At 40.5% G+C, this 23,887-nt stretch overlaps 2 protein-coding genes across 3 annotated transcripts; one reads left to right on the top strand and one right to left on the bottom strand.

The window, feature by feature from the left end:
• Positions 1-307: 307 nt before the first annotated feature.
• On the top strand, positions 308-11,190 carry jef (jet fuel). The gene is made up of 13 exons (XM_053748575.2): positions 308-466; positions 1,953-2,083; positions 2,371-2,588; positions 3,530-3,750; positions 4,195-4,323; positions 5,193-5,385; positions 5,657-5,833; positions 6,224-6,373; positions 6,745-6,858; positions 7,510-7,701; positions 7,812-7,970; positions 8,814-8,972; positions 9,264-11,190. The coding sequence occupies exons 1-13, from the start codon at positions 336-338 to the stop codon at positions 9,360-9,362; spliced, it is 2,073 nt and encodes a 690-aa protein (XP_053604550.1). The 5' UTR covers positions 308-335; the 3' UTR covers positions 9,363-11,190.
• LOC128671804 (metabotropic glutamate receptor 5-like) lies at positions 9,472-22,632 on the bottom strand. 2 transcript variants are annotated; one of them, XM_053748572.1, is made up of 14 exons: positions 22,143-22,632; positions 21,632-21,837; positions 19,690-19,815; positions 19,090-19,243; positions 16,881-17,108; positions 16,547-16,743; positions 16,287-16,356; positions 15,950-16,202; positions 15,377-15,690; positions 14,491-14,873; positions 14,067-14,264; positions 13,323-13,503; positions 13,008-13,160; positions 9,472-11,751 (listed from the first exon to the last, which is right to left on the bottom strand). In XM_053748572.1, exons 1-14 carry the CDS (start codon positions 22,318-22,320, stop codon positions 11,558-11,560), a joined length of 2,835 nt encoding a protein of 944 aa, XP_053604547.1. In that variant the 5' UTR covers positions 22,321-22,632; the 3' UTR covers positions 9,472-11,557. The 2 variants fall into 2 exon arrangements, with proteins under 2 accessions (XP_053604547.1, XP_053604548.1); XM_053748573.1 differs by lacking the exon at positions 14,067-14,264.
• Between the last annotated feature and the right edge of the window lie 1,255 nt (positions 22,633-23,887).

Raw genomic sequence — 23,887 nt, 5'->3', positions numbered from 1 at the left:
TGAGCACCGTGCGCGATGGGCCCAACGGCGAACTAACCGTAAAGTGGTCTTTAAACATATCGGCTATGTCATTTGCCTTACTGGCTGGCTGGGCCCCGGGGCTTCGTTATATGTTATTCCAGGTTATACCTATTCTACCCTTGTACCAAATTTCATAACAATACGTCCAGTAGCTTTTGCGTGAAAAATGCACACATACATCCTCACAAACTTTCATTTATAAGTATTAATCTAATTGGACAGACATAACATCTAGCGAATTATTTTTTTAACTGCAACACCGAGTTATCAGTCGGTCAATGTAACAGTATCGATACTGGCGGTGATGGGTGCGCATGCGCGCGGCGCCGCTATCGAGCGGGCGGCATCGTGCGGCAGTTGCGACCATGGAGCCGCCGCCAGCGTCCGGCCTCCCCGCGCGCCCGCTCGTCAACCCCGACGAGTATGGCGAAGTTGACACCTCCAGGTGAGAGCAACTCCTGCACGCTCCTGACTGCCTGGTACCAGCGCGACCTAACGAGGAAACTATATGAAAATATTACGATTTGATTTATAATTTATTCGATTTTTTTATACTGGTAATAATATGGAAGTATTTTAGGATCAAACAAATCCGAAAGGCTAATGGACGTACATCCATCTTAGTATAGGTACTTACCTATAAGCTCAATACGGATTATGTAAATGAAGTAAACTTTTATGTTCATTGATATATAACAAAACTAAAACAAATTGGTTAACTTAGATGCAAATAGAACTTCTATCAACCTAGACCTTGATTTTTTTCGATATTAGCATTATGGCGGGTTTGAAGTAGAGATCAATCGTACACAACCACCCTTGACTGCCTTATCTTCAACTGACCCGTACCGCTAGACGGAAAAAATGCAATTATGTAATGTTTGTAGATCTAATCTAGAAGGAAATCATGAATGATATAATATGAATGATGATACGTTTACATAATGTGGCGAGAGGAAGCTAGAAATCAAAATTCAATGTATTCCTTCAAATAATTTTTACAAATTCTTGCGTGACCGAGTATGACGTCATTATGTATGAGACTTAGGAGAGTGGGATTCAATATAAGTCATATCAACCATATAGACCTATTACTATTGAATCAGATAACTTAAATAACTACTTATTGTTATTGTCAGTAATAATAAGTAGTTGTTTTTATTATCGATGGTCTGGTCACTTTTCTGTAGATCTAAATAACTAGACAACAACTAGACAAAATAATGTTGCAATATTTGACCTTTCTGGAATGCTTTGTTATACTGATATATGGAGCTTCTGGAAGCAGGGCAGGGTAGGAACTGGAACTATATTGTTTGGTGAATGCTACAAAATTACGAAGTAAACGACATTGAAATCTAATTTAAATTTTTGAAAATTTTTATATAGATCACCTAAACATGTCTTGGGATAAGTGATTTTTATCCAAATATTGCCAACTGTCATATACACAACTTTGGTCGGGCGGTGCAGTGAGATAACAAGCGCAGCGATCTGCGCACAGCCCACGACGCATGATTGACAGATGTAAACAAGGCAGGCAATCTTTAATGCTCAAATTCAGCTTCTAGGTGGATAAATTACTCAAGTGAATACTTAAACGGGTAGGTAGCGCAACCGCGCCCTCTGACTTATTGATAAACAATAGAGCTTACGAGAATAAACTTAGAATCACGATATTCACGATCGATAAATAAATTAAAGTTTAGATCTGAATATATAAGTCACGCAAAATTCACTGGATGAATTTTGATATTATATGGTAGAATATTAGTTACCTGGAACAACACCTAGGTTATTTTTTATCCCGAATTTTTTATGGGGGCGAATCTCAATCGAATTTGTACATGCACTTTATAAGTATGTCAAAGATCGTAAAAACCGTCTGCCTACACAAGCCGGATAATATGTATGTAAAATGATCTGATCAGGTATCCGGCGCCGAAGGAGGCCACACATAAGGTGCGCGGGCGCTCCGACCTGCTGGAGATGATATGCGGAGCCGACGCCGTCGACCCAGAGCTGCTCACCGTCAAGACCTTCTACTTCTTCTTCTATTCTGGTAAGCTTGGCACAGTCGAAGAATAGGCACACTAATTAATTGTATATAGTTAATAGTTCATAAAATATTCGGCATTTTTCTGTAGCATATACATATTATGTTACAGAGAAATGCCGAAAAAAACTTATTTAATAAACTGATGTTTGACCAGCGAGACTTAAGTATTAGATAGTGTTGAGAGATGCGCCACGTGAACGATTGTAGGTACTCCAAGTCTTACACTTTCAGCTAGTAGAAGGCGTATTCTATTTCAATCAGTTTGTACTTAGTATAACTTTTGATTCCAGCGTTTGGGTCCCTGTTCCCGCTGATGGGAGTATACTTCAAGCAGATGGGCATGAACGCGGGGCAGTGCGGGCTGCTGATAGGGACGCGGCCGTTCGTGGAGTTCCTGTCGGCGCCCTTCTGGGGCAGCCTTGCCGACCGCTGGCAGAAGGGCCGGCTGCTGCTGCTGGCCTCGCTCGGCGCCTGGGTCGTTTTCACCCTGCCTCTCAGCTGGGTACAGGTATGCAAATATATTGACATCATTATAATAAACCTCCTCGCATTTTGTTGAAAATATCCTCTATGTAACAAAGAGAAATAATCTCTTGTATTTAAGTGGCCTATTATTTGTTGCTTAATAATACTTTTTAGAGTTCCCGAGTAAATAGGGATCCCTTATTAATAATGGATTCAGGTTTAAAATTGGAAACCTTGAAAGAAAGAAAAAAGAAAGACAGAAAATATTTGCCAAAACCATGAGTAGAAATCAAAGTCAAAGAGTCAAAATGAATACAACATCAGCTAGACGACGGAATTAATGAACATTGGTTTTCACAAATGTTGCTACCTCAAGTATGTAAAGTGACGGAAGTGTAAGAATTTTGTGTTCTTTAAAAAACAGCTGACAACTATCAGTGCTTTGGAGTCTAAAAATTGCGCGAATACAGGTTTTTAGCATTTTAAAAGCTATATCCTTATTCCATATCTAAGTATTGATTCCACTAAACCATGATAAGCTGTAAGAAGCAGAACAGTACAATGTCAGTCATACCTATACGGGGTTGATATCGAACCTAACCTTCCAAAGGCGCATAAGGTACATAGAGAATAACATCTTTTGTTCTACGACTTTTGTCTAAACGTAATAATTACAAAAAATCCTTTTTTAAATTTTAATATCGTTTCTATAAAACGATAACTCTATATTCGATTTCGCTACATAACGCTACTGTACTATCTTGTGTTGCTTGGCTATTAGATAGAGTTAAGATGTGTGGAATGGAATCGCAAATTACCTAGATTGTATTTTTTTTAATGAGAAATAAACGACGAATCACGAAAAGTCTTATTTTGATGTACCCAAGTAGGCTTTATGAAACGCTGAAACTCTAACAGACAAGCGTTCTATTGGGTCTATACAACAAATCTATTGGATCAAAAAGATTCAAAAACTCTTTCCAGCCGGATGCGGTGGCGTGCGTGCAGCCGCTGGCGAACGGCAGCGGCTACGAGCTGGTTTCGCCGAAGTACGACGAGGACTGGCCCGCAGTCACCCGCAAGTTCAAGGGCCCGCAGGCCAGCGGTCGCGAGGGCTCTCCGCTGCCCGTCAGCGACGCCATCAACTTCGACCCCAAAACTCAGGGCGACTATGTCTCGCCTCTACACTCCTACATTGTTTACAGGTAAAGACAGAACATCGTACATCATCGTACGGCGAACGGTGAGCTACACCTGCCTTCCAGAATCAAAAAACATATTGACCACGACCACTCAGTCAAGAGTGATACGAATAAGATGACGAAAGACTGTGACAATGACAGTTTTGTACATTTTTGGTGGCCAATGTTCCTCATACAACGATCAAGATTCTCATCAAGATCAAACTTCGGAGCTCCAAAATAGTTGGATATTTTTTTCCTGCTGAGCCCCAAGGCCTTGCTCTCGTCTTTCTTTATTTGGATAGCAAAGATAAAAATACTCATAAATTTAACTAATAACAGAACACAGTATACATTATTTAAGTTCCCTAGATTAGTGCGTTGAAAATACCTAAATTGTGAGCTCTCGCAAATACTTCTCATGTACAATTAACTTATAATCCTACATTCACACTTCGTGTTTCACAGGACCCCGAACATCCAGAAGACATTCTTCCTGTTGCTGCTGCTGGTAGTGATCGGCGAGTTCTTCAGCGCGCCGGCCATCACGCTCGCCGACTCGGCCGTCATCACCTTGCTCGGAGAGGACGCTGACCGGTACGGTGGCTTGCTTTCTCTCTCTTTTTCTCATCTGAATGTTTTATCTTTCTTACCACACTAATGTCTTTCCTTTTTTTCATTTGTTGATATCAGCGGGTAAATAGGTCCTAAGCCACTTAGTGACGACGTAAGTCAATTTACCGACCAGAAGGAGAAGAACCTATTTTATTTATGAGAGTGAGGGTATTAATTATGAGATTAGTTAAAACGATATGTCCTTTATCAGTCTGATTCCTATAGCAAAAATTTCTCATTATCAAAAGAGTCTTCTCATTTGTAAAAAAAAAAACAGTAACATTGCAGATTGTCCTGAATTTTAATAGTTAAAACTATTATATATTTTTAGAATTTATATTTTTTGAAGATTTTTACTCAGCCATAAAGTAGTTCATAAGCTACTTATAAGAATTTTTTGCATGTCTCACCATAACTGTGATATTTGCCTGTATATATTGATTTATGATATTGTTATCTTCTTTATCCCACTATGTTGTGTGGGATCGTCACAGCAAGTTAGTGGTTTACACTTTGCATTATTGCTTCTCATCTCATTGGTTATCCACATTGACTTTAATTGAGTAGTCTCCGGGTCACTTTTGTTACATAAAATACTAGTTACATGCTATTTTAGATTTTGCTTGAGTCACAAAAATCTATCGTACTTAATGAAATTTAAATCAAAAGTAATTTTATTCTTAGCTGCATCATCGTTCAGCTGAACAATATTATTATGTATTTCTGTATAGGAACCTATCTATTTGTATATTTTATTATTTGTAATTCAGGCTGTCAGTTGTAACTTTGCTGCTTATTGCATCATGCTAACGTTATATTTATTTCCGTCTTACTGATGGCATTTTCCTCAGATACGGGCACCAGCGCATGTTCGGCTCGCTGGGCTGGGGGCTGGCGATGTTCTTCGTGGGCATCGCGCTCGACCACAGCACCGCCTTCAGTTCGCACCCCTGCGGCGGCCCGCAGCGCTATGAGAAGAACTACACCATTTGCTTCGCCACCTTCTCCGTATTGATGGGAGCCGCGCTCATGACTGCGTCCCAGGTACCTATCTAAGCTCTGTCGCTTAATTGTGATATTCTAGTTAATCTGTCGCGCAGGTAGTTTGTATTTTATGAGGGACAGAATTGTTTCACAGTAAATGTGCCACTACATTCAAAAGTTCCTTTGCATTGTTATACCCTCATCCTCGCCTATTTGGTGTGGTGTAAATGTTGTTAGTGAAAATAATGTGATGAAATACTGTTCTGTGGAATATATTATGTAGTAAAACTACTAATAGACGCAACTACATTATCGGTTGATGTGATTCCAGATCAGATTCAAGTACGAGTTCGCAAGCGCGGAAGTCCTGGCGCCGGAACCGACGGTGGCGCCTTCAGAGCCCACTCACGAGGAGAAGCTGCAGCAACAGCTGGCGGAGCAGCTGCAGCTACCAGGACTTGATACCAGCGCGCCGCCGCTGCCGCAACCGCCCGTGCAGCATGCCAAGGTTTTTATTTTGTTGACCCCCACGATCGAGGGGTTATGATTTAGTTACACGTGTATGGCATCATAACAGCTGTTATGTTAAGCTTATACTTAGTTTTACTTGGTCTGGACATTAAAAATCAGGTCCGTGATTTAAGGAAGTCTATATTTCTTTGATTATATGTAACAACATCGTGGTCCTCAATAATCTAATATTCAAAGTTTAACGAACTACTTAATTGCATTGAAATTAAAGTGTTATTTCTAAAAGGAAGTCAAACTGATATAATGTTGACGCTGTTAATACAGGCAACAAAATTTGCTTTAAGCAGAATAAAGATAATCTTGTTTATTTGATCCACAAGTTGATAACGTAAATATTTAAACCAAACGAATGGATTCTTGTTTGCAGGTGTTTGCACAGACGACACGTGAAATGCCCGAGTGGGTGACGGTGCTCCGCCAGTTTCAAAACGTGAAGGCAGCTTCCTTCCTGCTGGTGGCCTGGTTCATGGGCTTCGGCATCGGCCTCATATTCACTTTCCTCTTCTGGCATTTGCAGGTCAGGGGCTGATAGTGTATTTTCAATGTAAATAAAATTCTTCCGTAGCACACAGACATAGCTGAACTACTGGGCGTAGATAGTAGGACATTAGGGGAGCAAAATATATAAAGTTGAGAACAATAGCTTGTGGGTTACGCCTTGTTTTTAATATTCGAGAATCGAGATACGTGATGTTTCTTTTACATTTATTAAGAACAGTTTATCACAAAGTAAGTGAAGTATTTTTATGATCGAATATACGAGTAATTATATATTTTCTACACTGTAAATTAGTGTTCATTTCAACTTCCAGCGTTTTAAATTGTAGTTTATAATAATAATTTTAGATTGGCTTATAGGCTGACATCAAAAATTGCTCGTGTTTCCAGGATATTGGAGGCTCACCCACATTGTTCGGTGTGGCGTCCGTCATCAACCACATCTCGGAAATCTTCGCCTACTTCTTCAGCTTCAAGCTCATCACCCAAATGGGACATGTCAAGGTACTGTTTACATGGTTACTGTATTTGTATTTTATAGGTACATTATAGCGTGCAACTAGCTATAGGTACGTAAGGAGTCATAAAAACCGAATTACTTTGACAAGATAATGATCCCCCATTCTAACTACCAACTTTCTAACTATCTTGTAGTTAGAAAGTTGGCCCATGGGGGATCACTCATTGCTTCATAGGGCACAGAACACAGGTGAATCCTATGCAATGTGGGAGGGCTATTTCCATTGATTAAGACGTACATATAATTTTAAACTTTCTCTATCTTCTTATTTAAGAGCTATGCTCCTGTGGCGGAACCTCTTTCACCAACTCTCCTCCTCTATGGTCTACTCTAGAGAAAAAGAAGAAGATTGATTTATGTCAAGCAAGAAAGAAATTTGTTATTTTATATGTTATTATATAAAATAGTAAAGTAATAGCAAAACTAAAATATTTTTCAATACTTCCACATTGGTGATATACGTTTAAAACGCACCTTCGAATCACCTTATGCCGGCTATTTTATAGGTTCACATTCGGGATTCTTGGACCACTTCGCCTCATTATTTTTCTTTCAACGATAGTTTTAAATACCCAATTATCATTCTGCCTCCTCTATTTTCAACTTTTATTTTACGCCATTAATAAAATGTTCAGGTGCTATGCCTGGGCCTGGCGGGCAACGTCGTGCGGTTCCTGTACATCTCGTGGCTGACGGACCCGTGGTGGGTGCTGCCGTTCGAGTTCGTGCAGGGCGTGACGCACGCCGCGGTGTGGGCCGCTTGCTGCAGCTACATCGCGCACGGCGCGCCGCCGCATTTGCGCTCCTCCGCTCAGGGGGTATTGCAGGTAGGAGCTCCACTAACTATTCAAAAAGTTTAACAATGAAGTTGAACATCAGGGATTACTTAATAGAAGAATATGGAAAAAAGTCGTCTATGACTGCTGCTTTCCTCCAGGGTCTGCACCACGGCCTAGGGCGGGGCTGCGGCGCGGTGCTGGGTGGCATCGCGGTCGCCAAGTGGGGCACCACCAAGACCTTCGCCGGCTACGGCCTGCTGTGTGCCGTGGCGCTCGCGGCCTTCGCTTTCGTCAACTTCCGAGGAGGAGAGACTGAGGTATGTTACTAGTTTAAAATATCAGGGGCACGGGAGTGCCCCCGCCAAGACGAGCTAAGCGAACAGCAAGGGCACTACCTACCTTTTCTCGAAACGTTTCGTCGTATTTTGTACCCTCGTAACTTTGGTTTGGATAATGCCAGATAGTTAACATTTTCAAGATATAATACCATGAGTACATAACATACAAAGATTGAATATCGTAGCTACCGTCACGTAGATTTCATAGGCATTCGTTATCTTATTTCTAGAGTGAAGAAACGGCCAAGCTACACGTTTTAACTAGACTGTAGAGTATGTGAATTTAGGTCATTTACTTTTTCATACATTTTGACAAATGTGTAGAGTTTGTGAAGAAAACTAGACTCGTCTTGGCAACATTTTTACATGAAAATGTTTTTGTTGGGATGACATTATACACCTACGTAAAAAAAGAAGGAATTCTTTTTTTTTGTCTAGGTGTAAGTTGAAATACTTAGACACATCTTCATTTTGTTTTGAAAAATTTTGCACATTATTTGTACACAGTATACAGTTAGTTTTCTAGATATTGGAGGTACCGCAGGAGAAGATGGTGTCGTGCCCTCAAGTTCTTGGCCTTTGGAGCCTGACTACCTAGCGACTTTTCTTTTTCTAAGTCGAATACTTACATCTCATATAATAAAACTTAAACTGGCCTAATGAAGAAGTTTATTGTTTTCTTCAGATCTATTTTGCTCTAGGTTTTAGCATACTCCAACATGGAAAAGGGTCCCTGGGCTCCAACTGACGACAGAACCAGGAAAACGCATGAGAGAGACAGAGTGTAATATATACTAAGGGCCTGTATGATTGGGCCGGCAGGTGACAGCGGGCAGCGCGGCGGCGGACGAGGAAGCGCGCGCGGTGGCTGAGGCGGGGGTGCTGGCTCCGCACGGGGTGCCGTCCAACCCGCTGCCGCGCGCGCTCTCCTCCACTCGTCTGGCCGACCTCGCGCACCACGACCAATACGGAGCCACACAGGTTGCATTTCTCGCTATTTTTTATACATTTATATGGCGTTGATTGGTAGAAAATGAAACAGGGCTATGTTTCAGTCCACCTTTTACATTTTTTATAATAAAGTTAAATAAGTTTCTCCCTGATTTATAAATGCAAAAGTGTCTGTCTGACTGTCTCGATTTCAATGAAAGAAAAGCTGGGCCGATTTTGTTTCTGTTTCTGTCCTGATTAGGATAGAAAGTGATCAACAATATGAGTGAAGTAATATCAACAAGAGGAATCAGCAAAACAATTATGGTTATATGGTTTCAGAGCTACGCCGGTGCGGAGAGCTTGGGCGTGCCCGGGCAGAGCCCCGCCCCGCGCCCCGCTAACCCCTTCATCGCCGAACAGCAGCAGGCCTACAGATAAGCGAGCCCTTCCTCCCGCCAACAAACTCCTCTAAAGTCTGCTCAAGCCAGAGTAGACCATGTTCGCCGTTGACACGCGCCACAGAGTAGCAATAACACAAGCGACAAAGTTCTATAAATCATTTTTATTTCATCGTTTTCAACTTATATTTTACATAAAACATGGTTAAGGTTATTTTTAAATTTTGAAATACAATGGTTTGTTTTTGTACGTGATCATGTTGCGTTGATGTATAGGATTTTATAATGAGTTCTGTTTCGACGTCCTCTGTGGTATTACACAAAATTATAAGTATTCTAGTCATAGGCTCCTCTTGTTATAGTTTAAATTAATGTTCCGAAGTCGGTGTGTACTTATAGGAATCACGAGAATCCATTATGTAGGTTCAGTTGCTGGAATTAAATCTCCTATTTATATGATTCCAAGGAATGTCTTTTTATGGAAGATTTGATATTTCTTTGGGCATAGGTTAGTAAGCAAGTTGTATTATTTATAATTAAGTATATCTAACATGAATGTAATGTTAATGTTACCGTAGGTTACGAATATTTATTATGTCAATCAAAATTTATAGTAAAGGGCAGAGATGACAAAGATTTCTTAATTATACTTAAAAAAAAGTCGTATTCTATTGTCATTGACGAAACTTATCTTACGATCCAGCATACGAAACTAAGTTTCAAATAAAACACTATATATTTTTGATTATATTTGCTGTGGTAAATGTGGTTAAATGAAAAGCTTGAGTCATTGGAATTATGATATTTCTATTTCTTTCAGAGCAAAAATAAAACATTACTTTCGAAATTGCTTTTTCTCCAACAATTCAGAAGCGAATGTGGGTTGTTATTGTACATGGTCCAAATTACTTTCAATATATTTTAATATATTTTCAATTTCCATTTTACTTAGCTTGTAAACATGTAATGTTATATGATTACATTTAACAAACGTCAAATAAATAAATATTAGACATTCCCGGTCGTGTCGTACGTAACTCCAACGCCGGTGCTACGAGCTCCGGCTCGACAACTCGTGGCATCCTCATGCAATGATCATTGTTGCCATTTTCTCTATGATAAGATGAGAAATGAGAGTGTTATTATTATTATGTCTGTGTATAATTTATGGAAACGCGATGTCATATCATGGTGTGATGAGTAGATAAATTTATATACTATATATGATATACATGTTAGAATATATGTAGTTGCTCGAGGCAACTCTCTCGCTTTCCTTCGACTGTTTGTATATTGCATTAATCTATGTATTTTATATATGATACAAACTTCAACTGATCGTCTGTCCAAATATCAGAAATTACGGTGGTTTATCGCAACGAACATTTGAAAAGAAAATAAAACCGTCACAGAGAAGATAATAGAGACAAAGAAGAAGTTTTTTTTAAACTTTAAACTTTTGATTTGGCTGCGCATATACTATTTTTTATTTCAAAGACAAAATTAATACCTAAACATTAAACATATATAATTATCCTGCTTTCGCGGTGAATTTAAAATTTTTAAAAGTTGTATTTCATTTGTTCGATGTGAAATCCTAGTCTCCAGCATTTATTTCCTCTGTGATAATATAAACGATGTCATGTTAATAGTACCGTGTGAGATACTCTATAATATTGTTGTTTGTATAGATCGTTTCGCGGCCCGCCCGCTGCACCAGTTGATATATTTTTGCACAGTCTATAGTGTTAGCGCCGCGGGCTGCGCCGCTCGCCGCGCCGCCCACCGCCCCGCTCGACGCTGGCGCGGCGGACCGCGCGATAGCCCGTCTTTCAATTTCAAATGTATAAATAAATCAATGTTGAACTATTTTTAGGCTGTTTAATTTGATAAGACTATAAAAATAATTTATTTAAAATTAGCAATGAGCTCGTGTTAAGCGGAGCCGTTTTCTTTCTTGTATACATCGCATTCTTGTTTGCTAAGCAATATCCAACATAAACAATATTCCTTGACGTTTTGCAGCCATTTGCCAACAAAGAATGAACGACCACGTCTCGCTCGCTAATGTTCCGGTAACTATGCTCCCAGAACAGTGGAGCAGTGTAATATTACCTTTCGTAGTATAAAACGAAATAGACGTTTGTTCTCCATGGGAAGGCTCCACCGAGCCACTTTCGATTGCCCCGGTACGACAGTATTGAGCTATGTAGGCATGGCTATGCTGTATTGCTATCAGTGCAGACTGACGCCAGCGGGCAGCGAGTGGTGATGCTGCAGCAGCACGATGAGCACGTCCGACAGCTCGTCGTCACCGCACGCGGGCACGCGGCGCACGCGCGCGCACGCGCCCGCCGCCGCGCAACTCTCTTCCGAACATCGCGCGTCGGCCCCTGGACTGTCGGTCTGTACTGCCCTCGACGATGACGCTGCAATATCATCAACATTATTTACGTAGTTACGTAGTTGTCATTGTGAGGGTTGTAATGGAAACTATTGGATTTAGTAAGTACTTCGACGGAGTACCTACTAATTCCATGGTAAATCCATTCAGTGGTTAATCAAAGAATGAAGATGTCATCAATACATATAATAAAATTGAAGAAAGGCCAAATTTGTACAATGGATATTTTTTTAAAATTCTTCATGGAATATACTTAGTTACTGATATAGATGACGAAAATATAGTTTTGGTCTGGAAATGTCTATAAGATGTTAACCCGGGATTCTGAGGCATTTTTGATTCATAATTAGTTTTTCAATTATCCTACGGGAACATGACCATTTACCGTGATGAAATGTATCTAAGATGTTAACTCGGTATATAAAGTACCTATATACTATGTACATTTCAAGCGAATCGGTCCAGTAGATTTCGAGTGATGCGCGTTCAGACAGATAGACAGACAGACAATGTACACCCGAAACTGCTGAGCGGGAAGCTGAAATTAGGCATGTATGTGTAAGTGAGCACTAAGAGAGGATTTTTGGAAAATCTACTCCGAAGGGGGTGAAAAACTGTAAATATGAAAGTTCTACACAGTTGAAGTTAGTGACTCGAAAATTTGGATTTTGGTTGTTTAGAAGAAAATAATGAATACGTGTTTCAGATTTTTCTGAAAATTAACCCTCAATCCCTTTATAAGGGGGGTGAAATATTGTATGGGACTTGATACAATTTTCAAGATAAAAAGCTGAAAATTGGCACACTTACTTTTTGTATTAAATAACAGTAATAGTAAATACAAAAAAAATGTTTAATTTACGTCGCGGGCAATAGCTAGTTACAAAATATAATGCTTTTTATCAACATTGAGCAGCGCCTGAGATTTCGCTTCATTGAGAATATATCGAGATAAAAAGTTATTATTGTTCTCTAGTTTACCAAATTTCATTAAAATTCATCTAGTCGATTATGTGTGTAGCGCTCGTGAGGAACAAAGATGGATTTAAAAGGCCATCTCTACCGACTTTCGTATAAGATTTTTGTCTACACACAAGTAGGTATAATAATAAATTAAAATTCAAATCCAAATTCAAAATTCAAATTTGTTTATTTTGTGAAAATAGGTTGACATGTATCGTGATAACGTATACTCTGTCAGCCACTGGGCATACAAATACTACTAATAATTCTTTGGTTGAATATAAATAAATAGGTAGGGGAATATAAATGATACAGGACCTCTCTGTTTCGGCGGCGACGTGGCGCAAGCGGCGGTGGCTGGTTGGCTGTCTGGACGATACTTCCCGAGGTGACATCGGATGGAGGTCGCCGTCAGGAAGTGGTGTCTGGTGTTGCGAGCCGGCCGGAACACACAGATGAACACGCGCGGACCTGTATATGACATTATATAAGACACAGATACAGATTTTTTTTTCTATTTTTTTAAAATTTTATTTAAAGGTTATTTTCAACAATTATTGCCTTATGATCCAGATGCACCTGCAGCAAAAGGTAGGGTTATGTTTTATGTATTTGTGATGGAATGAAAGGTACCAAGGGATAGTAAAACGCAAGCCCCGGCGGACAGAGAGGCGCAGGCGCCGAGCGTGGCGGTGCGCGCTTCGGACGCGGCGTAGAGCGGGAAGAACGCGAGCCACGTGACGCCGGTCGCGTACGCCGCCGCGCCCACGAACCGCGTCTCGTTCAGGTTATGCGGCAGTCGGCGGGTTCGTACCTGAAATGTGCCTCGACTTTATAATAAGCAATGCAAATGTTAAGTATAGAATTTCCGTCATTCTTTACTTTTGTTCCTCTCCCATATCATTTGCTATACCCCAATTCTTAAACACCAGCCTTATCCTTATTGAAATAAGAAAAAGCCTTTATTTAACTTAGGAGTCAAAATTTACAGAACAACTCACTCGAGGTTGCACTGTCAATGCCGAACTTTAACAATAAGCGTTTTAGGAACCTGAATGTGATATGTTTGCTGGTGAATGCTTATTATCAGGGATTGTTTGAGGTTTTGTGAGGTGAGATTAACGAATGATAATAATACTGTTTATAGTTTTCTAAGAAATTATCGTAAGTGCCTATTTATCTTATTAAATCCTGTAGGTAGTAAAGCAAAGTACATTATTTTGTCTAAACGTCAGCGTCGCATCGGTTTACGGTAACGTCAAATTGACGGTGCAACTCACCCATCTCTACTGCCGACTTCCAAAGCGCTGTTAGGAATACAAATATTAGGGAAAGCTCAAAAGGTCATAATCGTCACCCCATACTATCTGTACGTACAGCAAGCACTACACAAGCGGCAAGCAGCAGTAACGCCGGTGCAAGCGGCGGCAGCTGAGCTTCGGACCGCTCTCCGCCGCACGCCAGCACTGCCCGCGCTCGCCCCGGGTGCAGCAGCACAGTGCCTGGCGGCCAGCGGCTCGCAGACCACGCTGCCAGCACCGCGCCTGGTGATGTCAGACACACCCACATCCACACCTGGTAAACCAGGTTAATTATATGTAAATACTGTTATATGTAACTAATTCCAACACACAAAATTGTGAAATAATACAGTAAGGCATGTGTGCCTACCGCTTGTGTAGAAGTGCCATGTTGGTGTGGGGTTATGTACTTAGTCTTAGTTGATGGTGATAGCTTCTTTTAAGCAACGGAATCCAGTGTAGGCGTCTGCTTTGTATAATCCTGTTACGTAGAACGATACCTGCGCACGAGATGACAACAGTCTGGGACGAGACGTTGGGCGCCGCTCCACAGCCGCCACGAGCCTCGCCACGCGCAACGTCCTTGCCAGTATAGCCGCGTACACTCCTCCCAAAGCTGGCGCCGCGACCCGTACGGCCGCACACGGCAACGCCGCCGGCCGCGACGCCGCCGCCAACGCTGCTACGTGACACGCCGTCGCCGCACACAACAACAGGGCGCATAACTCCCGTGAAGCGGACTTCACGACTGGTGTGTTTCTGTGTCGCCAGAAAGTGACGCCGCATATCGCGACAGCCATCAGACCGGCAGTTCCGGCGCAGGCTGCCACAGACCGCGCCCATCGGCCGCCGCTACCCCACTCTATTGGTGATGGGAGGCATTCTGACAAATAGAAAAGTATTTATTCTTTACCATTCCTGTTTTTTTAAGGAACAAAATCATTTGGACATTTACCACTACTCATTATCAAAATTCAAATCTGAATTACAGTCATCCTGTCAAAATTTAATTATATAACAATTAATATTAATCTTGTTCTTATAAATAATTTTTATTTTTTTTAATCTCAATCTCCAATAGTTATTTAGTACGATAACTTAAACAACTAAATATGATTATAAATTTATCTATCATAGGTACTGCTTGGTACTGTTAATAATGTTCTGTTCACCTTTAATTGGGTTGCATGCTAGAACACAATAATGTAATGTTATTTTAAGTTTTTGTCATGTAACCTGTTGGTGTACCTAATAATAATAAATAAATAAATAATAAAATAATATAGCATATAGCTTGTATGAAAGACGGTAATTAGAGACGGTAATTAGACGACCTATAATATTTACATGGACTAGTAGTGTAGAAAAACGATGGTATATAATTACGTGTGCGCGTGAAATCCGGTCGATGTCCCGGTGGACATAGCCTGCAGCCATTGTTGGGAGAGGACGCAACGATAGCCAGCGGCGCGCAGGTCTCGCAGGTCCAGCAACAGCGCGCGCGGCCCTGCCCCGCGCGCGCCCACTGCCCCGCACCGCACGTCGCCCCGCACGCCGCCCGTACGCCCGCCGCACGCCGCGCTGCCGCTTGGACGCCTCCGCGCAACTGTAGAGCCCCCCGCCGCCAGCGACCCACGCGTACATATCGCCATCCTCCTGCGCCGTCACTCACCAAATTCATCACGTCATACTCGCTCAACCTGAAATTATATTGTGAAGTAGGTATTTGTAAATTTTCAATTTTAAATTGCTACTCCCTCACTTTGTACATGTGTAACTGTACAATATTTTGTAATCTTTATTCTGTACATGTTTGTAAATACATTAATTAGAAATTATGAAATGTAAGATGAGAGAGCAACGTGACAATTTACAGTTTCTATATCTATATCTATAATTTCTGTACCTACCAGATCTATAATAATACTACTTACGAAATGTTTTTTTTTATTTCCTTACTCTGGCGGTGGGTCTCCATTTTCATCAAAGGCCACGAGTCCTCCGTCAGGAGCTCGAAAGCGGACCTTGGCGAGATGCCAGCGATACAGCGACACGTTGAACGGCAGCATGGCGGGGCACAGCGGCTCTTCGAGGGAGCGCGGGCACAGCCCCCGTCGCATGTCGTGCAGCGCATGCGCGAATGCGTACACTCCTCGCACCACTAGAGCCAACTTGGGCTCCTGTGTGTAGCTGTTTGCAAGCGACTCCGATCCTAAAGAATTTTGGAAGCGTAATAAAAAAGTTACCTTTCAATGTAGTCTCTTAATCTCTTTTTAATTGTGTCTTATTCTCTCACCAGTGCACTGTCGGGTACCAGCAGGCGGTTTGTCATCCAACGAACAATTGAACTTCTGTTCCCAAAATTCCTTAGAAACAAAGAAAACATTTAAGTATTTATGTATATTGTATGCCAATCAAATTCTTCACAGTTGATTAATCAGAGAATGGATAAAAGCTAAATAAAATAGTTATGAGGTGGGTAACGCAAACAGTTTAAATTCGTAACATATCATTATCACATTGATGAGCAAATTAAGCCATCTATACATTAATTACTTGGAACCAAGGATTCCTTTTGTTATTGTGAGGCGTGAGTGCATGGTAATAGCGGTCGAAGTCATGCAGGTACGGCGAGCGGATACGGAGGGTAAGGGCCAGGCGGGCAGCTGGTTCGACTCCCGCCACCACGTCACGTCGATCCGCCCAACCGTCGCTCCCCACCAGTCGAAGTACCGGGGCTGGTTGTCCAGACGCTGTGAAAAAATACCATACGATTTGTGTTAAACAAATGTAGCTGATAAGATTAACGTTTGTTTAATCATGTATCTAGTAAAAAAGATCAGTAATAATTTTTACACAACATATCATAAGGATCTTAATGTCACTTTACCCTGGGCCAGTTCAGTTCTGCGTTGCAAGCCAAGCAGCAGGGCGCGGGCGGTGCGGCCCTCGCACCAGCAGACGGCCACGTGCGAGCCGCCCGCGGCCAGTCGCTGGAGCACGCCATCCACTTCTTGCTCACTGGGAGCTGCACGGAGCGCCTCCTCCCGTGCCACGCAAACTCCACCACGCGCTGCTTCTTCACGAAACGCTGCCATGCCGCTTTGTCCGTAGCTCTCTAATATCAAAAAGGTTTTTATTCTGATTATAAAAATCATGATGGTTTTCTTGGGGTCAATATTAGTTTAGTAGCGCTCTTTTTTCCTGTTCTTACAATGAATTAGTCAATTTGGCGCTCTTTTGTTTTTTTAAAAGCTTTTATTTAACTTGCAATGTATGTATGCAATGGTGCAAGCCTACAATGCAATAAATAAACTTAGTAAAAAGCATAAGCCAAAGAGCACAGTTATTCAAGATGAAGGTGGAAATCTTTTGCTAGATGCGAAGGATGTAGTGCAGAGATTGAAAAGTTATATCGAAACATTATATAAAGGAGAAGGTCTTAAAAAGGAAGATTTAGAAACTGAAGATACGATCGAAGTAGATAGTTTAGGTCCACCGATACTCAGAGAAGAATTTGACAGGGCACTAAGTGCTATAAAGAACGGAAAAGAGCATGAACACATAGAACTCCTAAAATATTCATACTGCGAACCACTTTTAACTGAAGTATTTTCACTTACACAATATATGTATATGACAGGAAATTTACCAAAAGACTTCCAAATCACAAAAACAATTACACTACCAAAGAAAAAGAAAACTTTTAAATGCGAGGAACATATAACACTTAGTCTAATTTCACATGCTTCAAAAATTTTAATACAGATCATGTCATCATAGGTGGAGTAAAATTTAATGGGGAAACAGTATATTTTATTAGATATGCAGACGATATTGTAGCCATCGCGGAAAATAATGAACAATTAGAAAGAATGCTTAATGAATGAAGCATTTCAAGAAATAGGTTTTAAAATAAATACCGAGAAAACTAAAATTATGTATGTAACAAGAAATAGTACTTCAACACAACAGATAAAACTAGACAACAAGACAATAGAACAAGTTGATATTTACATATCTAGGCAGTATTATTAGTAATGACTCCAGGTGTACATCAGATATAATAGCTAGAATATTTATGGCGAAAAGAGCTTATAATGACAAAAAACATTCATTTGGTTCAAAAATTAAAACAGCCTTGAAAAATCGTCTCATTACAACATATGTTTGAAGTATTGCGTCGTATGGCAGTGAGGTGTGGACTTTGCTAAAGCAGGATCGAATGCGTTTTCAAGCTTTTGAAATGTGGTGCTGGAGGCGCGTGGAGAGAATTAATTGGACAGATAAGAAAACAAATGAAGAAGTACTACACAAGATCAAAGAAAGAAGAACGTTATTGAAAGCGATAGAGGCAAGAAGGGGAAATCCGCTGTCAGCAATGTGTAGATCATACAATAAAGCTAATGGCTTATATATCTACGGCCAAAGCATCAGACAATTTCGAAATTAAGCTGTTCCCCAAGAATTTATACCGACAAGCTTTTATGGTCATATAAATTATGTATAATGAGGTTCAAAGGAAACTTTTATTTTCTTGTTTTAATTTAACAAGTATTTATGAAATTTTATAATGAACAAACAGGATTAAAAAGAGCAAGTGACAGCATATTAACTAAAATTTAAATTATGACGGAGCGAACGAAACGAGCAAGGACTACATTATACGTAAATCAACTTGGGGCAAAAATACATTTTTAGTTATCGCGTTACACGCGTAACTTTCAAACCGTTGTTGGTCTGATTTCGATGAAATTTAAAAAGTATGTAGGATTAACAAAGGTGGGGCATGGGGCAACAAAATCGGTTAAGTTGTTTTTGAAATACTTACAGTATTGTATTATTATTATTTTTGTGTTCGTAAGGCGAACAAAAAATACCACTTTTGTGACATGCGCTCACATATTATAGAACAAAGTCCTCTATTTTTATGCTGTTTTCACCAATAGATAGAGTGATTCCTAAGGAAGGATTAGGGGTATAATTTATTATGTTTTTACCCGAGCGAAGCCGGGACGGGCCGCTAGTCTAAGAATAAATTGATTGAAGAATTATCACAAAAGGCAACTTGTTTTTAGAATAAATGTAGGTAATCAAACCGTCAGTGTGCACAGCATGCACGTATGTCCAGTTGTGCGCGCGCAGCAAGCGCACCAGCAGTCGCGCCTGGTGCTGGTCGGACGGCACCATGCGGAAGAACGTGGAGAACCGCGCGCGGTCCGACAGCTCGCGCGACGTCGCAGAGTACGAGACCTGTCAAGGATTGGCGAACGATCCATAACACAAGAAAAGAAGAATAAATAATAGAGAATAGCTGCAGCAGATTCTGGACCTGCATGGCAGCGGCGTTGGCGACGGATCCTAGCACGCCCAGCAGAGGCGTGGAGCAGGCTGTAGGGGCTTCACTGCTAGAACTCCGACCCTCAGTCACCTGCGGTATAGTGAACAGCTGCAGCAGATTCTGGACTTGCACGGCAGCGGCGCTGGCGCCGTTCAGAGCACGCCCAGCAGCAGCGTGGAGTTGGCTGTAGGGGCCTCATTGCTAGAACTCCGACCCTCAGTCATCTGCGGTATGGAGAACAGCTGCAGCAGATTCTGGACATGCACGGCAGCGGCGCTGGCGCCGTTCTCAGCACGCCTAGCAGCGGCGTGGAGCTGGCTGTAGGGGTCTCACCGCTAGAACTCCGACCCTCAGTCACCTGCGGTATGGAGAACAGCTGCAGCAGATTCTGGACTTGCACGGCAGCGGCGCTGGCGCCGGGTCCCAGGACGCCCAGCAGCGGCGTGGAGCTGGCTGTAGGGGCCTCACTGTTAGAACTCCGACCCTCAATTCCGAAAAGGAAAGCAATTCCATCTTGATTACAGGAACACATTATAATAATTAAAAAGTCTGACTTTTGAATACCAGCATTTTCACAGCAGATTAAAATATTTAAACTGAGCTGTGCACTGTGTGTCATGTTTTCATGTAGTGGAGGGAGGAAGACATTAAAATCTTGAATATCCGCTACTTCACCCGCTTTCGCCCTTTAGGAATGAATACCTTCCAGCTAAATTTTATCTTAATTGGCCTGTTCTACTTTGGAATTTCGTGATGAGTGAGTGAAACGTTTTTCGCACTTATACATATATATGTATATAGATAGGTAGATGGATTAGATGACCAAACAATTTATTTTTGTTCTATTTCCACTGTACATTTGGAATTTATTGGATGTTGACACGGAATCCAAAAAATTCCAAACCAAAATTGATGTGGCCATGCTGTGAAAAGGCTAGTATATTTAAAATTAGTAATTTAAATTAAAATACCCATCATATCGGTATATTTTAGTGGGTACCTACGAGCTTATGAAAACTAGCAGAGACTCCTGTCACGCGGTGCGACGGAGAGCTCTCGAGCAGCGCCTCGACCTGCTTTCCTCGCCTTTCACTTTTAATGAATACAATCCCAAACTACTATTCTATATATTTACTAAGTAGAAAAAAGTCGTCTCTGCTCACCCTTATTGAAATAAATGAAAAGAAAAAAAAAACTTTTTAAGAAAAGCTTTTATTTAAATGCTCTAAAAAGAAGATAATAAAATATTCCTTTAAAATTTTGACTATCTACTTATAACCTCATTATACACAATTTATATCATAAAAGCTTGTCGCGAGGTTTAGTCGTGTAAATTAAACTAGTAGGTACCTATTTAATGGAATAAAATATTTTTTTATACATACGAGTATATTCCAAGTTACATAAATGCTTTTTAAACGCGATAAGTTTCGGTTTCCACCGAAAACACTGAAACCAACGTCACTGAAATCAAAATATTAAGTAAAATCCTAATCCCGACTAATATTTTAAATGCGAAAGTTTATTTATTTGATACCTCTTCACGCGTTATCTACTCAATCAATCTTAATGAAATTTCGTATATTAATATTTTATTTCAACTATCCCAATCCAATTTTAATACTAAGAAAAAACTGTTTCCGAGGGCATTTAAGCGGGCGGAGCCGCAGGTAATACAATACCGTTAATATCAATATCATATGATATATAATATATATCATAGATAATATATAGTATATAATATATAATATATAATATATAATATATAATATATAATATATAATATATAATATATAATATATAATATATAATATATAATATATAATATATAATATATAATATATAATATATAATATATAATATATAATATATAATATATAATATATAATATATAATATATAATATATATATATAATATATAATATCATATATATTAATATAAAAAAAGATAAAAAATAAAAAATAATGTCCATCCGAGTATAGCGTTCGGACGCGCCACCGAATGTCAATTTTTCGTCCATTTAATTTTTTTTATTCTAGTTTATATTTATTTAATAGACAACAGAACATATCTTATTATGAATTTTAATGGAAATTTTGGCTTGGACATGCTTTTTTCAGACTTCTGAGAAACACCTTTTTGTTTTAATATATATTATTACTAACACAAGGCTAATCACTGTGATACTAATACAATAAAGTAAATTTTCGAAGGAATAGTCACGCGCATATCCAATTTAAAATGAGATTTGGTAAGGAATAAGAAGAGGAAAAGAGTGAAGACTATCATGGAAGCTAACAGTGGGTGGTTCACAGCTACGGTCGTGGCGGGCGTGGTCGTGGGGCGCGATGGCGTCGCGCACGAGCTCGATGGTCTGCCTCAGCGCGGTGGGCGCCGCCCAGCACGAATCGCGCAGCTCCGCGCCCAGCCGCAAGCCGCGCAGCAGGTGCGCGTCCGCGTTGATGGCGTCCAGCGCGCGCAACGTCGCTTCCACGCGCTGGATACCTGAAACCGTGCTCGTACAGTACTTAACCACGCGATGCGATGCGACTTAATACGACAATGGTCACGTGATTCGATATTTTTGTCGCGTCGCATCGCGTCGTTTTGGCTGACTGAGGACAACATCGAAGATGCGATTTTAATATTCCTCTACGTTTCTAGTTTACTAGTTTTATAACTCACTCAACAATACCCTTCTAGAAGACTAACGTTTATTTCCTATCTGAGGTCCCTATCGTCTAACTAACAGTCTCATTTGCCAGGTTGGTCGTGATTGCTGTAAGCGAAACGAGTTCATTATTTCATACCGTAGTGCTCCCTTACAGCACCGCAGCGCGCGCCCGCTACAGCTGCGGCAGGGGCGCCATGTACTGCGAACAACGCGCCGAAACGCACCGCGCCGCGCACTTCGGCACGCGTCCGCACAACGCCCGCGCCGCCCGCCTCCCCCAGCGCCGCGAGCAGCGCCAGCAGCATAAGCATCATATCGCGGGTAGTACGTACCGGTACAGGATATATTGGGTGAAGCAAATATCAAAGTCTAGTTTTGCTCTGGTGGTGCAATAGAAAGTTCATATCTATCTATCTTAGGACACAATTTAACACCTTTGTGACTTGATGTTTGTGTACATCGGTCTTCGTCACTGCTCAAATAATTCTGTCAGTAGTTAAATTCAAATACTTTAGGTTTTTCCTCAAGATACCGGCACAAAAAATAACTACCGAGTCAGCGTTTTACGGAAATGTCTTGGTATTACCGCCGCGAGAGCAAGTCTGCCGCGCGGCGTTCGCGACGACCACTTGTTAACTGTACGTGGCTTAATGTTAAAAAAAGAGTTAGGTATATTAATAGCAGAGCTCATCCCAATAAAATTTATTAATTCTAATTAGGTACTTGTAATAATAAAAAAAACTAAATTAAATTAAAACCTAATATACATACTAATACTAATTACCTACATATATACCTAGGGTATCTTAGGTGTACGTTAACATCTGAATAGCTGCTGCTGATAAGATCAAATAATAGGTATATATAGTAGGTAGATTATATCTCCTATGAATTTAAAACAGTTAAGTAGCATAATCATATTACGACTATTTGCTGATTTATTTGTTTGTTCGTTCATTCGTTACTTAGCATTCGAACAACTTTTGTTAGGGCGTAATTTCTAGATTTCCTATAGTTTAGCCGTACCATCTCGGGTCTAAATCAGGTGTTCCAGTTCTTTGATATTTGCAGTGCTCATCAGGCTTTTATAGTTTAACTATACCATCATTGTTCTCCATCCGATCCATTCAAAATCATTTATACCCTATATTTTGCCCAGGCTTAATTGCTATATAACAAAAAAAGGTTCATTCAAATCCGTCCAGTAGTTCCGAAGATTAGCGTTACAAACAGATACAGACAGACATACAGACCATACAGTCGCGCTAATTGATAGCTATGATACTTAGACTCTTCCAACGAAGTTCGTTTGCTGTAATAAGATACAACACGAAGATCTTGATTATGCCTGTGCAACAATATTGCACCAAACCCCAAGCTACTAGCAGTTTCAGTTTCTCGCTCTGGATTAAAAACAACTAATAGTGGACGTGAAGATAACTTTTTGATTAAATATCTGTGTCCAAATATAATTGGTGTCCTTTTGCAACAAGTTTGTTATACATGCTGTTTTTGTGTCAAATTCTGGTATGTATTTGCGGATAGCCTACCAACCCCATTAACTGCCTGACTTGTTTAAGATATTGAGGTATTGGAGCACTTATCAGAGCCTGTATTTTGGTTTCTCCTGGTCGGATCCCTGCTTCAGAAACTATTCTTCCTAAATATTCAGTTTCAGTTTGTAAAAATTTACATTTCTTCAGATTGAGTGTAAATCCTGCATCATCTAATGCTTTTAATACTAAGCTAAGTCTCTCGAAACCTTCTTCTGGGCTATTTTCATTGTAGATATAGGTTCGTTGTATCCCACTTCTGATGATAGAAGGGGTAAAGTTAAATTAAACGTCAGTGCTTAGGAGCGGTCAAACCAATACTGTTTAT

The sequence above is a fragment of the Plodia interpunctella genome, chromosome 8 (assembly GCF_027563975.2).
Source record: "Plodia interpunctella isolate USDA-ARS_2022_Savannah chromosome 8, ilPloInte3.2, whole genome shotgun sequence".
Classification (NCBI taxonomy): domain Eukaryota; kingdom Metazoa; phylum Arthropoda; class Insecta; order Lepidoptera; family Pyralidae; genus Plodia; species Plodia interpunctella.
The sequence above is the reverse complement of the archived record's forward strand: the minus strand, read 5'-3'. Positions and strand labels throughout refer to the sequence as shown.

Coding starts and splice junctions, on each gene's coding strand:
- LOC128671804 (XM_053748572.1), bottom strand. CDS start 22,320: ATGATGCTTATGCTGCTGGCGCTGCTCGCGGCGCTGGGGGAGGCGGGC. Junction 16,744..16,880: donor CAGAACTGAACTGGCCCAGG/GTAAAGTGACAT, acceptor ATTTTTTCACAG/CGTCTGGACAACCAGCCCCG. Junction 14,265..14,490: donor TGTTGTCATCTCGTGCGCAG/GTATCGTTCTAC, acceptor CTGGTTTACCAG/GTGTGGATGTGGGTGTGTCT.
- jef (XM_053748575.2), top strand. CDS start 336: ATGCGCGCGGCGCCGCTATCGAGCGGGCGGCATCGTGCGGCAGTTGCG. Junction 6,859..7,509: donor CCCAAATGGGACATGTCAAG/GTACTGTTTACA, acceptor TAAAATGTTCAG/GTGCTATGCCTGGGCCTGGC. Junction 7,702..7,811: donor CCGCTCAGGGGGTATTGCAG/GTAGGAGCTCCA, acceptor GCTTTCCTCCAG/GGTCTGCACCACGGCCTAGG.